Source organism: Vanessa atalanta, chromosome 5, assembly GCF_905147765.1.
Source record: "Vanessa atalanta chromosome 5, ilVanAtal1.2, whole genome shotgun sequence".
In the NCBI taxonomy this organism is placed as follows: Eukaryota; Metazoa; Arthropoda; class Insecta; order Lepidoptera; family Nymphalidae; genus Vanessa; species Vanessa atalanta.
This window is the reverse complement of record NC_061875.1, coordinates 7,249,625-7,269,491: the sequence shown is the minus strand read 5'-3', so window position 1 is coordinate 7,269,491 and position 19,867 is coordinate 7,249,625. Positions and strand designations below refer to the sequence as shown.

Genomic DNA, 19,867 nt, shown 5'->3' with positions numbered 1-19,867 from the left:
CGGACGAGCATATGGGCCACCTGATGGTAAGTGGTCACCACCGCCCATAGACAAAGGCGCTGTAAGAAATATTAACTATTCCTTACATCATCTATGCGCCACCAACCTCGGGAACTAAGATGCTATGTCCCTTGTGCCTGTGATTACACTGGCTCACTCACCCTTCTAGCCGGAACACAACAATACAGAGTACTGTTATTTGGTGGTAGAATATCTGATGAGTGGTAGGTACCTACCCAGACGGGCTTGCACAAAGCCCGTCTGGGTAGGTACCACCCACAAAAAAATAATCTAAATTTATAACAAAACACGCGGCTTGCGTTTAAGATGTTTTTCATTATCTGTGTTTGTTGGTTGTCATGATAAATGAGAATTAAAATAAAATAATTGTCAGGCAATTTGAGACCCATATAGCCTTTCATCAAACCTTTATTTTACTTACTATCTTCTGGTTTTGAATAACATACTAAATTTGGCTCAATATAAAATTAAAAGAAATGAATCACTTAATGTAGAAGTAAAACCTTATTTATGTAAAGATTTAGTGTCGTTGATGTTCTACCGTCAATAGTCACAGCAAACTAACCTACTAATGTCACGATCTACTAACGGCTTGCATACTTGTAAATAAGAAACAATTTCGGATAAGGATTGTATTCGGATTCCTTTTTAAAGTTCACGTGTTACGTCTTTACATAAAAACGTAGCAATACAAATGCACATATTATAGTAAATGAAAAAGGAAGTATATAACTTACTCGTTTAAAATATTTAGACCATATTTAAATAAACATATTTTTGTATAAGCATACAAATCCTTTATGAATTTTAAGTGAATGTGATTACAGATATTTTTACGAAAATTTTGTAATCTGAGGATAGAGTAACCTAAACGTATAGTATTAAAATAGTATATAGTAGTTAAATAATTCGAATCAAAACTGCGTATTATGTTTACTTGTATATTTAATAATCATATTTGTATTATTTATTTTGTAGGAATTATTTACCATTGTATCGTATACCAAAAATTACGAAATTTCGGACGGTTTTATTAGAATATCAACCGTAACTTCTAAGCAAAAATAATTAGTAATATTTATTTATATATAATAAATGAATAAAAAAAGAGATTGGAAAATGTTAATATTATGTAAAAAATATTTATTTTTAGTAAATTAAATATGTTATAAAAATGATACATTACAGAAATGGGAAATACATAGAACAAATATCATTTGACACTTGTACTAGATTGCCTTGCCGAGATAGAAGTAGTCGTGCGACCGTGGCATTGGTTGCTATCTCGCTCACACGCAGCAGTTCATTCACCCGGGCTCTGAGCGAGTGCGGAAGAAGCGCAGGCGGCGGTCCGGCGGTATGGCGGTACGGGCTGTAGGCAGCGGCGGGAAGGACGTCTCCGACCATGAACTGAGCCACACTTTATCAGTTAACCGGAGCTATCGGTGCGCTAACCCGCCTCCGCTCCACCATGACCCTTTAACGTGTTTCAGACTGAAAGCAACGTAGATCTCATATAAGACTTATATTTTTAATAATATTTTTAAGTGACGTGAAGTGTAGTTTTAAGTTGAGTGAAATAACGCTACGGATTATTTTCAATCTGGATATATTTTCGTGGAGTTCACCACTGGATTATTATGATACAATTGGTAAGTGATCGGATATATTTGTATAATATTATTTTTAGCTTTTATTTATACATTTATGGTCGAAACGTTTTCACGTTTAAAAGACATCAACGCGTATCTTAAGAAAAAGTCTAATCTTACTAGATATTTTGTAAAAAATAGAAAATAAAAAATATATTTTAATTTAAGCAGTTATAACTTTAAACTATTATTTAATCAATAATTATTAAGTAGCATTAACTATAAATAGTGTATATTTTTTGTTTTAAGTATTTTAGAACTAAGAACGTTGACATAGAATAATTATATATTATATTTCTTTTAATTATGTTTTATGGAGATATAATTGTTTTAAGATATATAACATAAGATCATATATTTAAACAACATTTCAATATTTGTTTACAAAAATTATTAATTTAAATATAAATCTTAAAATAACTAAATACTTTATGCAATATAAGTTAATAATAAACAAATGTATATATAATATTAACAATTAATTTATTTTATTTGAAAACATAATTTCATTATGATTTTTAATTTTTTAATAACGGATGAAACCTGTGTGTGAAATTAGTATTTTATTAGGACAAACACTTTAAACATGCTCATCAGAGCATAGCTCATAAAAGTTATACCTTGTAAACTATACCAAATATATACATCAAGGCGACGTTACATCATACTACATATAAGCACCCTGGGTAGATTTTGGGCTATAATTACCATAAACATCCATGGCACACATGCACACACAACGTCGGCAGTTGCAAAAAACGAACCTTGAACTTCTCGAGTTCAATTTCAAGGCGAATTCGCACGTGAGGAGGGCTTACGTAACTCACCCCACTCGCGCTTAATGACATGTGCGTGCGACTGTAAACAAACTACAATCACATTATGTACTTAATTGATACACTTTTTGTTTACTTATTTTATAGACTATTTGTTTTTTTTTTTATTTTGTTAACCTCAAAATATAAATGTTTATATTTTGAGGTTAACAAACTTTAACAAACTAACTTTTTAATTTTCTTATTTTCTAGTTTGTAAGATCAAAACATCGATAGCCAATTTACGTATAAAAATATATGACGTATATGTAAATATACATTTTATATAAAATCAGAGTATGGACTACGGAAACTGAGTCTAAGATACAAATAATAAAAAATAATGGAAAAATAAACAAGTTTAACCGACATTAATGTCCATTATTCTTTTTAAATAATTGACACAATGAAGACGTGGACATGATCATGTAAATTTACATGCACGAACACAACCATGGCGTATGTACAAAAATTACGAGAACAATATATAAATGTAGCGCGAATTGGATAGATAGAGCCAAAAACTACCACGCGCTCACGCGAAAGTAGTCTCTGTGTCGTAAGAGAAAAGATTCAATTTAGGACACGTGCTTCGCGCAGATTCGGCAATGACACTGACTTCGGCCGATGATATAACAGCAGGCTGACAAACCCGTGAAAACTCGGTCATTGAACCGCGAGCTCACAGCGGCCGCGGCCAGCTCGACTGCTTTCGCTTGCGCGATTTTGTGTTTACATCGCTCACCATAAAGTTGACTTTCAGTCTCACTTTATCTCCTTATGCTAAAACAGTTCATATTTATTCTATAACTCACATCTCAACACATATAAAATTATAATAAATATAAAATAAATGGGTTTTTGAAACAAACTACATATAATAATAACAGTTATTTAATTGAGTTTTTAAAGTATTTTTTACATCACATTCGGAATGTTGCACTTGCATATCCCTTTTTCTATTAAAATTTAAAAAAATAATCGTTGAGATCATAACAGTTAGATAAATTGGAAACAATATCTAAAGCTCAACAATAGCTCCGGCAGTATACGTTATTTTATATTCGTTATATTGAAAGTGAGCCGAAAATCTTAGCACGACATGGGTTCATTAAAGAATTTTTATTTCAATCAGGATATCAACTTCACTTATTTATTTAACTTAAATATTTTATTATCACATGTATAATTATTATTGAATGAAAAAAGAGTAAATACCAAGAGTAAGTTTCTTGTCGTTTCGACTTTCGACTCAAGCGAGATATTTATTTAAAATTTAAATAAATCTTTTTTAGAGGTTAATGTTTTATCATAATTAGAAAATAACCACTTTAAAAAGTATACCTATATAGTTTGGCCTTCGTGCTCGTCAATTTCTTCGAAGTTTTGTCATTGACAAAGTACGTTTTAGAATAAAGACTTCCACAACTATTTTAAAAAATTATATAAATAAATTATTCACAATAAAAAATATTTTGAAATAAAATAATTGTAAGTAATGTATACCCAAGTATAACATAGTAAAACTACATATATATATAAGGACAATAAATAAATTTATTTTGATTTAAAGCAAATTTTATTCAAATTATTCGTTCCTTTTTTGTTTCTTATTATTATTATTATTATATATTTTTCAGATAATAAATGGTGTCAATGATATTATTAATTTATAAGTTTCCATTATACAATGTTGTAATTGTCTGAGATAATGATATAAATAAAACCAACGTAATGTAATCGAAGCTTGAAGCTAGAATTACTAGTTTGAATACATCATGATGCGTACGTACAAATAAATCTAAAAATCTAGTCACCCGACGAGTTCACTTACGCTTACGTAGGAGTGCCAGGAAGGTCCTTGATGGGTAGAAAGTAAATGCTTCGTAAACATCGCGGGAAGAAGGGACGCGCGGGAAGTGCGTGGAACCTGTTCAAGCAACGGTACCTTGGTATGCCCCGGGCGCGCACGGACCTATTATGTAACAAACATTTTACACTTCAACGGGCTTTGTCTTATGTCACATAACCTATTGTGTCATATAAAAAAATATTATGGAAATATAAACTTTACTTTCTTCTCCGTGCATTAAAACTTAATATATATATATATATAATATCACGCTAAAAGTAAGCAGTGACTGATTGCTTCAAACATTATTTTTTAAAGCTAACAGAAAGTGTTTTATATTAAAATAAGCCGACCCACATACATATAACTCAAATAAAACATGTATGGAACGTGGTTTCCGGCAGCCATAATAGCGGTTACCGCACCATAGAATCGCATAAAGTACCGTTCATTCAATTGACACCCCGACTCTGTTGAATGCACATTTTTATACAGATAATTATTACATTATGCAATAGGGAAATACTTAAGAGGTCTCCTACACGCGAAGCCTTCGAACCGTGTCAAGTCGGTACATTGACTTAACTTGACATTAAATCAATGAATGGATACACGTGTTCAACTTTATTTTATTATTTATTTGTTTCGGACTAGGTAAATGTGTAGAATTCATATGAATTTTAAACATTTTCTCTTTACCAGCATGTACTCACGAATATTCGTGAACATGTAAATATTAAAACCCTATGGAGACTCCCGCTGGGCCCTGATTTCACCCTCCTATTTAATTTTTTATCATTTCGACCTAACGGTAGCATGGTCGCATTGGTACCGTATGAAATATTTTTTAATCGAATCTTACGTTATATTAAACGATTTCTACCTGTCTAGTAAAACGCTCATGATATATTTTATTGTACGGTAAATTAGTAAAAGCTTTCCATTTAGAAATCTTACCATACAATAACATACTAAACAACAAACCATGTAATAACAAACGAGGAACACACGTGATAATATGAAAATATAGTGCAAAATTTAAAGTTTTAATACCTACTTCAGCTTTCCTATCTATGATTGCACCATAACATTACGTATGGAAACCGTGTAGATCTTAGACTATAAACCTATTTGAAAAGGATATATGACTCAAGTTACAATGAAGGCGGTACAGTTAGGAGCCAGAACTTATCCTTTATATTTAGATACGTTGGACTCACGAGCGTAACATTGTGCTCAATAAATATGAATAATTATTAATATTACAAGAATTCTCTAATACGTAATATCCATAAATACAGAAGTAAACTTCATAATAATAAGTGATTGTACACATCAGATCATATTTCTTTGTCGAATCTTCTCAAATGAATGTAACGGTACGTCCTCACAATGGCGTCGTTTTTATTTTCCGGGTTTAATCCTCTACCTGCGATTTCGGTAAACACTTGCTCTAAGCTTTTTGTTATTTTTTGCTGTCCATACCTAATTATAAATATGCTTTGTCGTATTATACGATCATGTATGAATTACTTTGATGTGTAATTTTTTTAGCTATTTCAAAATATATATTATACTAAACTAATTATTATTTTAAATACAGAGTATTCATTATGACAATCTGTAACATCGATTACTTTGCTTTAATAAATTGATAAAATAGACCAAAGTATATTTAGAAGCAAGTAACAAAGGAAAGTAAACCGTGGTCGGTTGGATCGATGAAAGTAAAGGCCGGTGTAGACGGGTCCCGTTAGCCGGCCGGGCCCGGGCTCACGGAATACTAAGCGCTGACATACTGCGCGGCTTTTGACCCTAGCTACATTCTAGACTAGGACTTCACACCTCTATACGCTCGATTTATCATTGAAGTGCTAAAACACTGCAACATTGTACTGTATTTGCCTAATCGCAGTATTTATTTTTGGTATGACCCAACTTAAAATACTTCCCAAGCATTAATTATTCAATAAAATAAAAAAATAACTATAATTTCATTTTCGATACTTAAACTTCTTCTAAGCAAAATTCTTTAACAATACTAAGAATTCTGAAAACTTTAGTACCTATGTCTTTAAAAGTGATTGCGTCATTGTACATCACTGAATGCAAAAAATTCTAGAAATTACGCAAAAAACATCAAAGCGCTCTTTCTGTAAAACCATTAATGTTTTGTTACAAATTGCCTCGGACACTTTTTAACGATATTGTTTTATTATTTCCCTTGACGTTAAAAAGGACTTTGCAATTGCCGTGCAAAAAATGCAATTTGTGCAAATGGCGTTTTAGCACATTACTTTTATAGTACTACCCATAAACCAAAAGACCCGTTGCTTATACATGGCTATTGTCCTTTTCTGACTGTTTTTTATTTTTGAAGAACAAACAAATGTTCGTTGCCTAATAAAAAAGGAATTGCAAAAAACAATAACAATCAAGCACCAAAGTAATTTCACAAACAATTTTAGTTTTGCTAGATTTGTAGTCTGCCTTATAATCACTAGTACTTAAGTTTGGTGCGGATATAGGCAGGCGAGGACAACGACCCTACGCAAAATTCGCTGCATTGGGCTAGGTCTAGTGCATGCGCGTATGTACCAGCGTCAACACGGAAACATCACGAGAGGGAGCGAATTATGCGCCTGCACCTGGCTAGAGCAGGAAAAAGGCATGAATGAGTATTGAAGCCTACCCCAAGAAGGGGGAAATCGAGTTTGTACTGTGGGTTGTGGGCACTGCATCTACAGTTATAGACAATCCATACACCATACAGCACTGTAAGATCAATAAAGCGTTTCTTTCATTGAACATTATGCATGTGTTGAGCGTTTCCGTAATAGGTACTTTAAATGATTCGAAATGTTTTACATTATCTTAATAATATTTAGTTTGAATAACTGATGTAGATACTTATTTGTATTTACATCATAGATAGAACACATTTTTAAGTTATTTACTGGCATAAGCACAATTAATTTTTAATTGAGCCTATTTTACAGTATAATAATAATATAACTTATTTTGACCACAAATATACAAATTTAATGTAAGTTCTAAGAAAAATTTGGTACTAGTTATTCATAATCCATCCTAAACACCACACACATCCTATTATGCAAATATCATTTGAAAACGCATACAAAATTTATTACAAAATCAGTCACGTTGAAATGAGAAAAATAAAGCAGCCTCCAAAACATCAAACTGTAAGCCTAAAGAAAATTGGTGTGATGTCAACGACCGCTGTTCCCAATACTCATACAGTAAACGCATTTCGCCGCACACACTAGCGTTGTGCGATTTATTCGCGCGTCGAGCTGCCGCGTGCGAACGGACGAGCGAGACACCGCGCGACGTCGGGAGGCGGGGGTTAGCGCAGTGGGACGACGCAGCTGAGGCCGTTCACCCCGGAAGATTCAGTGTTTTGATACCGCTCAAGCCTCCGCCGACGATGAAAACTGCATTTTCTTTGATGCGCTTCACTTTTCACGCTCCAATTGACTAACAATTACACATTGAATATTATATTATATGAATACAAACATTACAATTGATAGTGTTTGAAAATGTCTTCGTGATAAATAAAATAATGATAAATTAAAAATTACAAATAAGTGCAACCTGAGGACTATATATTACGACACTTAGTAACTAATCGGAATAAAAAACATAAACCAGAAATGATAATGATATCCGTTACAACTGAAATACATCATTACATCGCTTATAAATAATAGTGTAGATAAATCACATTGAAATATAATAAAATATTGCAAATTTATAGATTCAGCTACGTGCCAATAACTAATTACATAAAAATATAATTTTCTTGTTATATCAGTTACTAGAACTTGTAAACAACTCCTAAAATCAATAAAGAGTGACGGCTACAGGGCTTCAGACGTGTCTGCAAGGAGCCAGACGTAGGGATAGGTCATGTTCGCTATAATGGGGTGAAATGGTTCCGTGATTGAGTAACAAGGGATAATATTAACAACGAAAATGTATTTTGACTGTTGTCACATTTTTGTTTACTAAACATTTATAATAGTCAAATTTATTTTATAATTGATAAAATATAATTAGGAATGAAAATAGAAATAGAAATAATGTTATAAATTTATGTATGAGGACACATACATATATATAATTGGAGATTAATTTTTTTTTATTCACTTTTTCTATTTACATTTATATTAGTACTGAAATACCAAAAAGCAACGCTGGCCGTATTACGTAGAGAACGAAGACTTTGAAGCTGTTAACAGATTAAAGGCTGTAAATAGTGAAATCAATATTGGATAGTGGTAGATGGCAGGGTGTGGTGTGGCGATGTCGATAGAGGAGGCACAATGCAAAACCCCTACCACGGTTGGAATTTCGAGATCACAATAAAACAATGATGAAAGGGACGGGCTCTTTCCATATGCGTAAATTTAGAGAGAGACAATATTGTAGAGTTAGTAATTTTAATTCGAGAATCAGAGGTAAGGGTGTTTAAAGGCTGTGTCGTCGACCCGCGAGAGTGAAAGCTTGTTCCGGGGAGGCGAAGGCGAGCGCGCCCGCCCGCCCTATCATGGCTTTCGCTACCGTTCTCACGCTAACCTTTTGCACGTTGCTTTTAAAATAGCTTAATAGAATTTATGTTTAACACCAAAGTAAAAATAAAATTGGAATTATATCGCAAAGAGGATATACGAAAATAAAGTAGTTTATATAGTATAGTTTGAATGTAGTAACATATTCTTCCGTCTTTGTCTCCGGTTGCTCTTTTTCGTAATTCTGAAAATTGATAACCATACGACTATTTTGTAATGATTGAAAGTTACTACTTCCGGGGTTCACATGGCATCGTCAATAAAGTGCAAGCGCGGATCGGGAGCACGGTCAGGGCGCGCCGCGGCCGCCACACTACGGAAGTAATGAACTTGAATGCAGCGCTCGGTCGCACTGCACCGCGCCGTCCCGCTCTAGTCTAATTGGAGAACACTAGGCGTGAACGTGACGTACTCACTGCACTCGCTGTCAAATTCGTCCGCATTCTCCATCACGGGCCGCTTTCGTCGTCGATGCGTTTATCGGAACGAGACGCGAATATGTGTGTCGATTGCATTCTCGGCGTTGTAAAAGTGCATCTAGGTCGGTCGGCATAGCGCGACGTCGGCTTAGTGCGACGCGCTCCGCGGCTAGACGTGGGGCAGGTCGCCGAGCCGCGTTGCATAATGCGCTCTGAGCGCTGCCATCGAGCACACCGCCCGCGAGGGCCCGCTCGTGCGTAGCTGCCGCAGCATCCGCACACCGTCAACAGACTCTCGCGATAGCCGCGAGCCGACATGAGAGCGGTGCGCTGGTTCCCACCTCTCGTTCCCTTGCTGACGCTCCGCATACTGCTGGAGTATCTCAAGTCACTCGACATCGCTCTAGCTTCCTAGACCAATAGGTCTATTTCTACATAAATTATTTACGCCAAAGACAATTAACATAAATGTATTCATTGAAAATTCTTCAAATTAAAGTTATTGTTGCTAGAAGAAAGCATTGAACGATGGTTTTTTGTGAGTATTAACAGACGTATTTATTCCGTTCATTTGCTTTGTCTTTTTTATTTTAAATCCAAAAAGTATTTAAATAATATTAATTTAATGATGTTTTAAGTGTCAAAAAATTAATCGCTATAGTGTTCTGATAATCAAAGTCCTAGCCGAAGTGTTCGTGATGATTATACAAGTGTTGCTTCTACTAAATGTACATATGTACTAAAAACTAGTTTCATAATATAATTACTGAAATATCCGAAAATTAAATAATACTGACCAAAATAAAATAATAATAAAATCATGTGTATAAAATTTTATTATAAAAAGTTTAATAATAAAATTGAAGTTAAACAAAATCTAACACGACATAATTCCTACAACTCTTTCTAAATGATTGCAATAATTTGTGTGCGAGAACAAAAATAAAATTAAACAGTTCTATTGGTGTTCTGTATAAGTTTAAGATTATATAGTTTATAATAAGTCATTATTTTATGAAGTAATTTTTAATGAGCACATCAATATTAGATAGAGTAATATAAACACATACGACTGTGCGTTAAATATATTTAAAAGGTGATTATACCCATATAAAAAAATTATGGTCTAAAAAATTATCAAACGATAGCATGTCGCTGTATAAGTTTTTATGCATATGTTTTGTGTCATATGTAACAGAGGAGTAAAAGGAAAACCAAAAACCGATATAATTGGCTAAAGTGCATAGAAGCATAGTAACAGGCAGTGCCCATAATGAATATTATAATCTTTATCTAGACGATGTTACTTATATATATTTGCGATGGAAACGTCTACGTATCACATTATTATTAGACTGCAAGGTTGCACTCACATACGTAATAATATGCTTGCAATATCACGGCCAGATATATATCTCCATTTAACGATTCAATAAATAATAATAATAATAATAAAGCAAAATTTAAATTTAAAAAAAAGAGTGTTGACTAACCTAATTTTCATTTGTCAATAAAAGTAAAATCAAAATTATAATGATTTCATTATGTCTGTAAATTAAATGTGTCGCTAATTAACGATTTATATTAGGATGTAGTTAAAAGTAATTAATTAATAGTGTATGATAACGATGTAGATAAAATAGAGCATACACGCGGTGAACGTTAAAGGGCAAGTTCAAGTGCGATGCGCCAAGGTTGCTTCCTACTGCGCGGGCGCCGATGCGCCGTGTACCGCGTTCTATTCTTTAACTCACAGCTGTTTTATGCATGTTATTATGCAATGCTATGAATTTTAGTACAACCATTCATTGTAGTAATAGTAATTATTGTAATTTATTTTTTAATATATAAACCAAATAATATATAGGGTATTTACCCTATATATTATTTAGTTTACATAGAAATAACTCCTGTAATTAATAACATGGTTGTTAGTTTATTTGTATAAAATGTGCTCGTTAATACATGAGCATATTAAAATATTCACTTTTCCTTTAAACTTTATTATATAAAAATGAAATTAATTGAATTTGATAAAAATAACCCCCCATTTTAAATACAATAAAATACTTTTACGTAAAAATAATAAGAGTTAATTGTCCTCCTTAAACAAATCCTTATTTTTATGCTTTAAACGTGAAATTACAGATAATTTACCTTAGCGAAAAAAAATGCAGCGAATTGATAACGTCTTGCATATAGAACTGCGAATTTTATAGAATAATATGGTAAAAATTACCAATAAAGTATATTTCATTCGTTTCAAACATATATTCTTTAAATACGAAAATATGTTTGTTAGTACGTATACTAAATTTAAAGAGCTGTACTTGTGTTACTTTAAAATAATACTGATATAAAGGTTAATTATTATTAATAATGTGATTCAAACACTGACTAGGTACTGTGTCTTAAGTAGTTAGATAAGAGACATTTAAACGAGTCGCGTGCGATTTGATGTGAGCGCATGTCGTGACTCGTGTTTCGTCACGTGTAATAATTAATGATTTCTCTTAATCCCTAATCAAGAGATAAAAGTTTTTTCTCAATTGTGGCGGATAAACCAATCAATTTTACTAGCGACTTATTTTAAAAATTAATCTTTATATAAAATATACAAGTATTACTTGATCCTTTTTGCAACGTTTTGAATATTTATTATTATTTTAACATATTTATATTCACTATACGTATTTCATTATATTTATCAATTTATGAATTATATATAATAAAATAGCTATTTTTATGTTTTGGCTTATAAAACATTACTACATTTGGTTCATTTTAATAATAATTATAATGATCCTCATTTTAAAACAGAACAATGCATGCAGTCATTACTAACTTACTAAATATTTTATTATGAAATTGAAAAAGTTAAACTCATCAATACCATCTCATAGAAAATTAAATATAAAAATTATATTGAATTTAAAATAAAATTTATTTAATACTTATATAATTTGTTTACAGATAAAATCTATTACATAATGCAGCCTTATCAGAGTTATTTCAATGGAATTCGTACCTCATATCGTACCTTTTAACCTTTTTTTTATTATATACATATTTTTAATTCATCGCTCCTATGGTGTAATGCTTATCTAATGCTATGAAATACAAATCGATTGGTTTGATAAATAATTTTTTTGTTTAAGTCTGAAAACACTTTCCCCGTTATTCATCGAATACACACTGAAGTTCAACAATATATGATAACTTTACGTGTGACAATCGTTCAACGAATACAATGCACATAAATGCAATTTCATAACATTAGGCTTTAGACACACAAAGATAAATAATAATAATTGAGCTAAGCTTAATAATGAAAGTGTTACGTATTTTTTTAATAATATTTTTAAATTGTCCTCAAAGTCTCTTTCGGCCGATTGAATTGTTTCTTTTTTCATGATAAAATAATACCTGTTTATATAAAAATCCTAATGCTATTGATTATTTTATATATATGTATAGCTATTTTAGGATCATTTTTAATTAGAAATTATTTATTAGAATGTAAATTCTTCGTTTTCACGTGCTTTGACAGTTCTGGCAAATATTCAACATGCTGAAAATATTATTTGTTGCTGAAATTTTGTTTTTATTCATCCGCATAGTTATTTAAAACATTTAGTCGATAAGAATGCATTACTTTTATTTTCATTTAGAATTGTATTCATTAGTTTTATTTATTTTATTGCTTCAGGTACACACATTTCTAAAATATAGACAACGGATTTAATCAACAAAATGAGACTGGTAAGTCATATTAAAAATATACTTATTTGAAACAATTAACATATTTTTGAAATTGAATCTAAAAACCAACTTTTTTCAAATTGATTTCTGTATTTACTTGGTTCTAATTTATTCTGTAAAAACATTAAATTTAGGGGTGAATTAAATTTGTGGAAAATACATATAAATAGGCAAATGGGAAGTGTCGGTGCGCAGTCGAAAATGCGCACTTGTAACAAAACTGGGTCAGTAGTAGCGCCGCCCCTTTATTGAACAGCGCTGTTGTCGTCGTTGCCTCACTTAACTAAAATAAACTTTCAAAATAGCATGACAAGACTCAAAATAGATTAGCTTATCTGGATATGCAGACAGAGTGAAAAGGGTGGAATGCATTTCGTTTGCATTTTTGCAAATGACTGATAGTAGCGCACTTAAGTGGATTAATTACAATCAATGACATTTTAATATGGTCCTTTCTAAATATAAAATTCCATCGAATATTTTAAACGAGATATACTCATTTTCATAAATAATACTTTAATTTTTTCATAAAAATTAACATAATGTTTAATATTTATAGTCAACAAGTGAAGAAATCCCGACGACGACGGTTGGCCGTACAGCGAGTCCTAGCGCGAGCGCTGTAAATGCAGTGGGTGGATCAGATGCGTATGATGTGACGCGCATGCGAGAAGAAGAGTTTGAAAGGCTTACAGTGTACATAGTGCCCGACGTTCCCTGTGAACGCGGCCTTCCTAATAGAGCCGAAAGAACTCTCCCTCGCAGCTTAGCTCTTAGGCCTTCTGCAGTACTATCAACACCTAACACACCGGTATATTTATATAATATTTTTATTTATTCTTTTAATAAATGTCATTTAATTATTCTTTTTTATTTATTATATTATTCCAATTTTTAGACCGAAGGCGTGTGGAGTACAGGAGTTATTCCACGTGGCACAAGATTTGGACCATTCGAAGGCACGCGTACACCAAATAAGCCAAATGACAAAGTTTCTTGGAGATATTATTGGAGGGTGAGTGAACATATTTTTAAACAAATATTAATACCTTACTTTGCTTTACTGTATCAAAAACCTATTGATATAAATATTAGTATGGTTGCGGCTTAATTTATCTTTCCTATCCACAAGCTGATTAAAATAGCCTTACACAGCCTTTGAATATCTGGCACAAATGTGCTCCAACGAGAGTTAATTGTTGGTAATATATATGCTCTTCTTAATTTCTAACTAACCTATTCCTCTCTATTTTGGGCCAGGTACAAGAAACTGTCAGACATCATACTTATGGAAATATTAAGGTGAGCCTGGGCTTATTACTCTTATTCTGGTGATGGTCTTAAATTAGCTTTAGAAAAATATAAGACGAAAAATAATTATTAAATAAAAACAAAAAAATATATTTATCAGACAGTATCAGTCGAGTCCTATATTGAAATGATATTCATTATATTTCGTCCTTGACTTCCCTTCATAACAATTGTAAGCATGTTGCTATCAGCTGCACGCGTACTGTAAATATTAAACACGTGCCATATGTTTTATATAATATGCGTATAAACACTTAATACAATATGTCACAACGATTCACTTCCTTATTAAAGTTAAGAAGTCTATGTTGTTAATAGTTTCCTATCAATTATTACAGATATTCAAAGATAGTGATTATTATTACCTGGATGGTTCGGATACGAGTGTTGCAAACTGGATGCGATATGTGGCTTCAGCATATTCTTTGTCCGTAATGAATCTTGTTGCATGTCAACACCAAGAACACATATACTTCTACACTATCAGGTATTAAAATATTATAATTATTATATTGCCTAAATATTATAAAATTTTAATTTATTTGGTTATTAACTTGAATTTTTTTTTCAGAGATATTATGCCAAATGAAGAACTTATGGTTTGGTATTGTAAAGACTTTGCAACTAGGCTTGGTTACGATATCGATCCTGAACGAGCTACATATTCTATTTGTGAGTAAATAATATTTTATGTTTGCAACTTGAAATGTATTGAAAAAACGTTTTTTGCAATTGCTTAAATCTATTTTTACTATTTCAGGTAAAGAAGAAACCATAAAAAAAGCTTATGGCTTGCCACCTGCACCAGTACATCCGGAAATTGCTTTTAATCATATGAAATATGTTCTTGGACTTACAAATGCGAAAGAGCTTTTAGAAGCCGAAATTCCAAGTAGGCGAAGAAAAAGAGAAGCAAGTGATAAAACATTACACGAGAATAACAACTTACAACCTCGGGATGAACAAAGAAATATGATCAAATGTGAACGATCCTTTGTAAGAAGTGACATATCAACTTTGCCTTTAAAAAGTGATTCAATCATAAATGAACATCTATCATTATCACCAACCGGCTTAATGCAACCACCTTCGCCAGTAAAAATTCACCATAGAGATAATCAAACTTTAATTATTCATCAACATAAAGAAAGTTCATCTCACCTAGTAATACACCAACTCGAAAATCAAAGGCTTCATGGCAATAGATCACCTGCGCAAAATTTACAAATGCGAGAACTACGCGGGCCTTCACCTTTGGCACAGAATAATCAGGAAAAACTTGGAAGTAAATCTCCTGTTTTCACTCATTGTGTACCAACCCATTATGACCATCAACTAACGCCTAACGATGGATCAGTAAGATCAGATGAAGGTTATCACAGCAATGGCTATCACGATGAATTTACTCCTCCTGAAGATTCTAGTGATTCAGATGTAGAAAATTATGTCCTAGATTGCTCAAATAAAACAAATGAGCCAAAAGAGACAGTTATTGTGCAGAAGGTAGATCAAGACATGCACCGTAATGAATATAGGAAAGTCAAAATAAAAATGTCGAGGGCATATCAGTACCAAAATCATAAGGATATGGATTGTGAAAGTGAAAAAGAATTAATAATAGCGGAAGAAGTAATGAATACCTCACCTCAAAATTTATCACCGCCACGACGAGACCCAGCAACGTCTACTGTCATAGTTTTAGAATCATCTCAAAATACAGTGGTGCCTATAAATAAACCATACTATGAAGATGGTACTGTATCACCAACACCTCAACCAGCTTTTATGAGATACACTCCACCAGATACACGTATTCTTGAAACTATTCTCACTGGAAACAGAATCGACACAAATAATAACGACCCCAATAGAAGACAGCCAAATGCTACACCACCGCCATCATCACCAACTGAAATGGCCTATTCATACAAAAAAAGCCAAAGGTATGGTAATGCCTGCAGTCCTGATTCTAGTTCAAATTTAACTCCCTTGCCATCATTACTGCCATTACCGCAACAATTACCACCGCCAAATTCAGTTTCTGTTTATTCTTCATCACCTCCCCATACGATTCCTCATACTACAGAAATACGAGAAATAAGAGAGATAAGAGAAATAAGGGAAACGCGGTATGAAAGCCACTATCCAAATTATTCATATGGCCTGTATTCGCCACCAAACTCAACAATTATTACTCAACTTGGTTCTCCACCGACCACTTATTCTCCAGTTTCATCTACACATCAGTATGAAAGAGCACAAAATAACCAAAGTAATCATCACTTTCCTTCCTCAACAAGTGTAATAACTTTAAAAAATTGTTCACAATTGAGCTTGATAAATTCGAATGTGAATGGCCAGCTTATACCTCAACACAGCAGTATGAGCCCAGATGGTACATGTAGTTTAATGGTTGCACCAATGAGTCCAAACTCACAATCTTCTCGTGGTTACAGAAGTTTACCTTATCCCTTAAAAAAGAAGGATGGAAAAATGCATTATGAGTGCAATGTATGTTGTAAAACGTTCGGTCAGTTGTCCAATTTGAAAGTTCACTTAAGAACTCATTCAGGTGAGCGACCATTTAAATGCAACGTTTGCAATAAATCGTTTACACAACTGGCTCATCTACAAAAACATCATCTTGTACACACGGGCGAAAAACCTCACCAATGTGATATCTGCAAGAAGCGATTTTCATCTACATCGAACTTGAAAACTCATTTACGTCTACATTCGGGACAGAAGCCATATGCATGCGACTTATGTATGCAAAAATTCACTCAATTTGTACATTTAAAGCTACATAAACGATTACATACAAATGACCGGCCATACGTTTGTCAAGGATGTGACAAAAAATACATCAGTGCATCGGGTCTACGCACTCATTGGAAAACTACTAGTTGCAAACCAAACAATATTGAAGAAGTTTTAGCAATCACAAATGCAGCAAACACCGAATGCATAGGTAATTATTAATCTATTTTTTATTTTCACCAACACACATTTCTGTTTTTCACAAATATCACTATTTTTCTGATTTCCTATAATGCATTTTTGTTTTTTAATAAATAGTAATACCACTAAAAACTGGATGTAACTATGTGTATTCGCGAGAGCAACTGAACGCAATGCACTTTCTCTCCGTAGGTGAACCGCGACTTTCACTTGCGCTCTCGCTGAACGCGGCCGATTTCATTTTCGCGTGCACTTTGCAGGTACCGTCGACAAAGACTGCCACGAAAGAGAGGGGCATGAGGCATATGAAGTGCACTCTGCATCGCAGGGAGGGCTGATGACAACCGGTGGGGCGCGTGTCGCAATGACACATGGCGAAGCTCTCATGGGGGGGCAAGCACACTCCACCACGCCGCATCTAGCCATAGGACATGGGCAGCTTTCACCTGGCCCGGGTGGGCCGCAGTATAGAGCATTGTTGCCTGCTGTTTCTGAACACGAGCAGCAACATTACAGTTCTTCAGCTGGTGAAACACGACCGAGTGTGATAGAATCCAGCCAACCACTCATCATAGAGTGCACCTGAGCCTGTCAGGTATCGTCGCCGCCCTTGTCGCCGCGCACTCTCATCGGACGCGTGTTTCCCCGCCGCAATATGTGATTCCAATTTTGTGATCAAAAGAAAGTATTTGTTAAATGGGTTAAGACATACGTGTGATTAACACTACAGATGGTCTTATTCAGTGGCTATGAGATTACGATACGAACGTTAAGTTGTAAACATGTATAAATATTTAGACTTAGTATAATATGTATTAATAAGTACTAAGTACTTACATAGGATACATTCAGTTCAGTGAATAAGTGTATTTTTAGTAAGTATTGTTGTTATTTGTTAAGGTCTACAGCCCTTTCTTTACGCTAATGCTCAATTGTTTTTTATCAACTATATTGTAAATACGATGCTCATGCATCCATTTTATATAATTTATGACTTTTTTTCATGTAAATATCCTGTAAATATATACATACGTAGGTAATATATCAGTATAATTATAACATGGTATTATTAAAGCAGGAACTATTAGTTATTCAACATTTTCTCATCTTGTTTAAATGCAAGACATCGTAAGCAACGAGAATTGCTAAAATTTCACCAAAGAAGGTCTTATCGGTTGTTTGTAAACATTAATTTTTTTCTTCATCGAGTTCATATAATATATAAATATTATTTTATCACTTAAGAATTTAAAGCGGATTCTTGTATCACAATTTATGTTTACAATCATTTTTTTTTAGAAATTTTATCTCAAATTAGTGGGTAAGTGCCAAAAGCGCGATTATACGTACTTTATTAAGTTTTAAGTTAACCTTAGAAAATATTCATATAGTATTTTCAAAATGTTGTTCCTAATGAATTATTAAAAAAGTACGCGCGTATATGAATCAACTTAATTCTAACATTATTTAGAATAGAATGGATGAACTTTGTACATTATCCCTACGCTAGAACAAATGGTGCTTCACATCGTAGAGTAGTCGCTCGTGTCAGTCGCCTAAGAACTGACCGACAGTTACTACATGTAATTATTATTCACCGAGTTTACTAGTTACTATTTTATATTCCAAAATTCGATAATTATGATTCTCCTATTCGAAAAGGCTGAGATAAACGTGTAATGTGACGATTGGCGAATGTAACTATTATTCTGGTTTACATTATGTGTAAGTACCTATCCGTCGTATCACAATAATTTATTATGGTGTAACTTATACGTGATGTACAACCGAGCGATAGCTTTTTGTATATTTCTATTGTTCGTAAGATAAGATTTTACACGCAATCACTTATAAAATTATTATCTGTATATTTTATACCAAGCATTTACCTACAGAGCTAAAATTTTTGTAACGAATGCCGTTAGAAATAATTTGTCAAATTATTAATATTATAAACAAACATTAATCAGTAAAATAAATATTATGATTTCGACGTTAAACATATTCTGACGATGTTTTATATCATATATTTTCATTATTTATATATATATTATCATATTGTTACAACAATAATTTTGCAAATTATTATAGTCATGTGGTTATTTTCCATATATTTGAATTTAAGTATCTCAAACTCTCTTAAAAATTCTATAATTTGTGTTCAGAGTTATTTGTTACATTACTCTTTAAATGTATTAAAAATGTTTGCTGTTTTCAATATTGCTTATATTTTTATCGACTCTCATGTATAGCAATAATATTGTATCTCTTACTCGTACTAACGTCGAAATCATCTAGAGTAAAGTACGGCACTTCCTATAGATACCTAAATTTAAAGGTAAAGTGTAACAGTTTACCTAAATATTAATAATTAAAAATAATTGCTATTGCATAATCTTGTTAATAACTTCTCACCATTCCTTGTATTGTTCGTGTTTTCTTGGATTTTATAGAAACTTATGTATTTTTGTACTTT

At 32.8% G+C, this 19,867-nt stretch overlaps 1 protein-coding gene across 2 annotated transcripts; it reads left to right on the top strand.

Annotated features, from left to right (window-relative positions):
- Positions 1–9,481: 9,481 nt before the first annotated feature.
- On the top strand, positions 9,482–19,376 carry LOC125064111 (PR domain zinc finger protein 1). Of its 2 annotated transcripts, none has more exons than XM_047670911.1 (9): positions 9,482–9,895; positions 13,067–13,119; positions 13,679–13,930; positions 14,018–14,134; positions 14,380–14,421; positions 14,769–14,917; positions 15,002–15,102; positions 15,191–17,002; positions 17,652–19,376. In XM_047670911.1, the coding sequence occupies exons 2-9, from the start codon at positions 13,111–13,113 to the stop codon at positions 17,975–17,977; spliced, it is 2,808 nt and encodes a 935-aa protein (XP_047526867.1). In that variant the 5' UTR covers positions 9,482–9,895; positions 13,067–13,110; the 3' UTR covers positions 17,978–19,376. The 2 variants fall into 2 exon arrangements, with proteins under 2 accessions (XP_047526867.1, XP_047526865.1); XM_047670909.1 differs by having other exon boundaries at positions 15,191–17,401.
- Positions 19,377–19,867: the final 491 nt, after the last annotated feature.

Excerpts from the sequence above, each read along its gene's own strand:
- LOC125064111 (XM_047670909.1), top strand. Across the intron at positions 13,931-14,017 it reads TATCAACACCTAACACACCG|ACCGAAGGCGTGTGGAGTAC; the intron begins GTATATTTATAT and ends TCCAATTTTTAG. Across the intron at positions 14,422-14,768 it reads ATACTTATGGAAATATTAAG|ATATTCAAAGATAGTGATTA; the intron begins GTGAGCCTGGGC and ends CAATTATTACAG.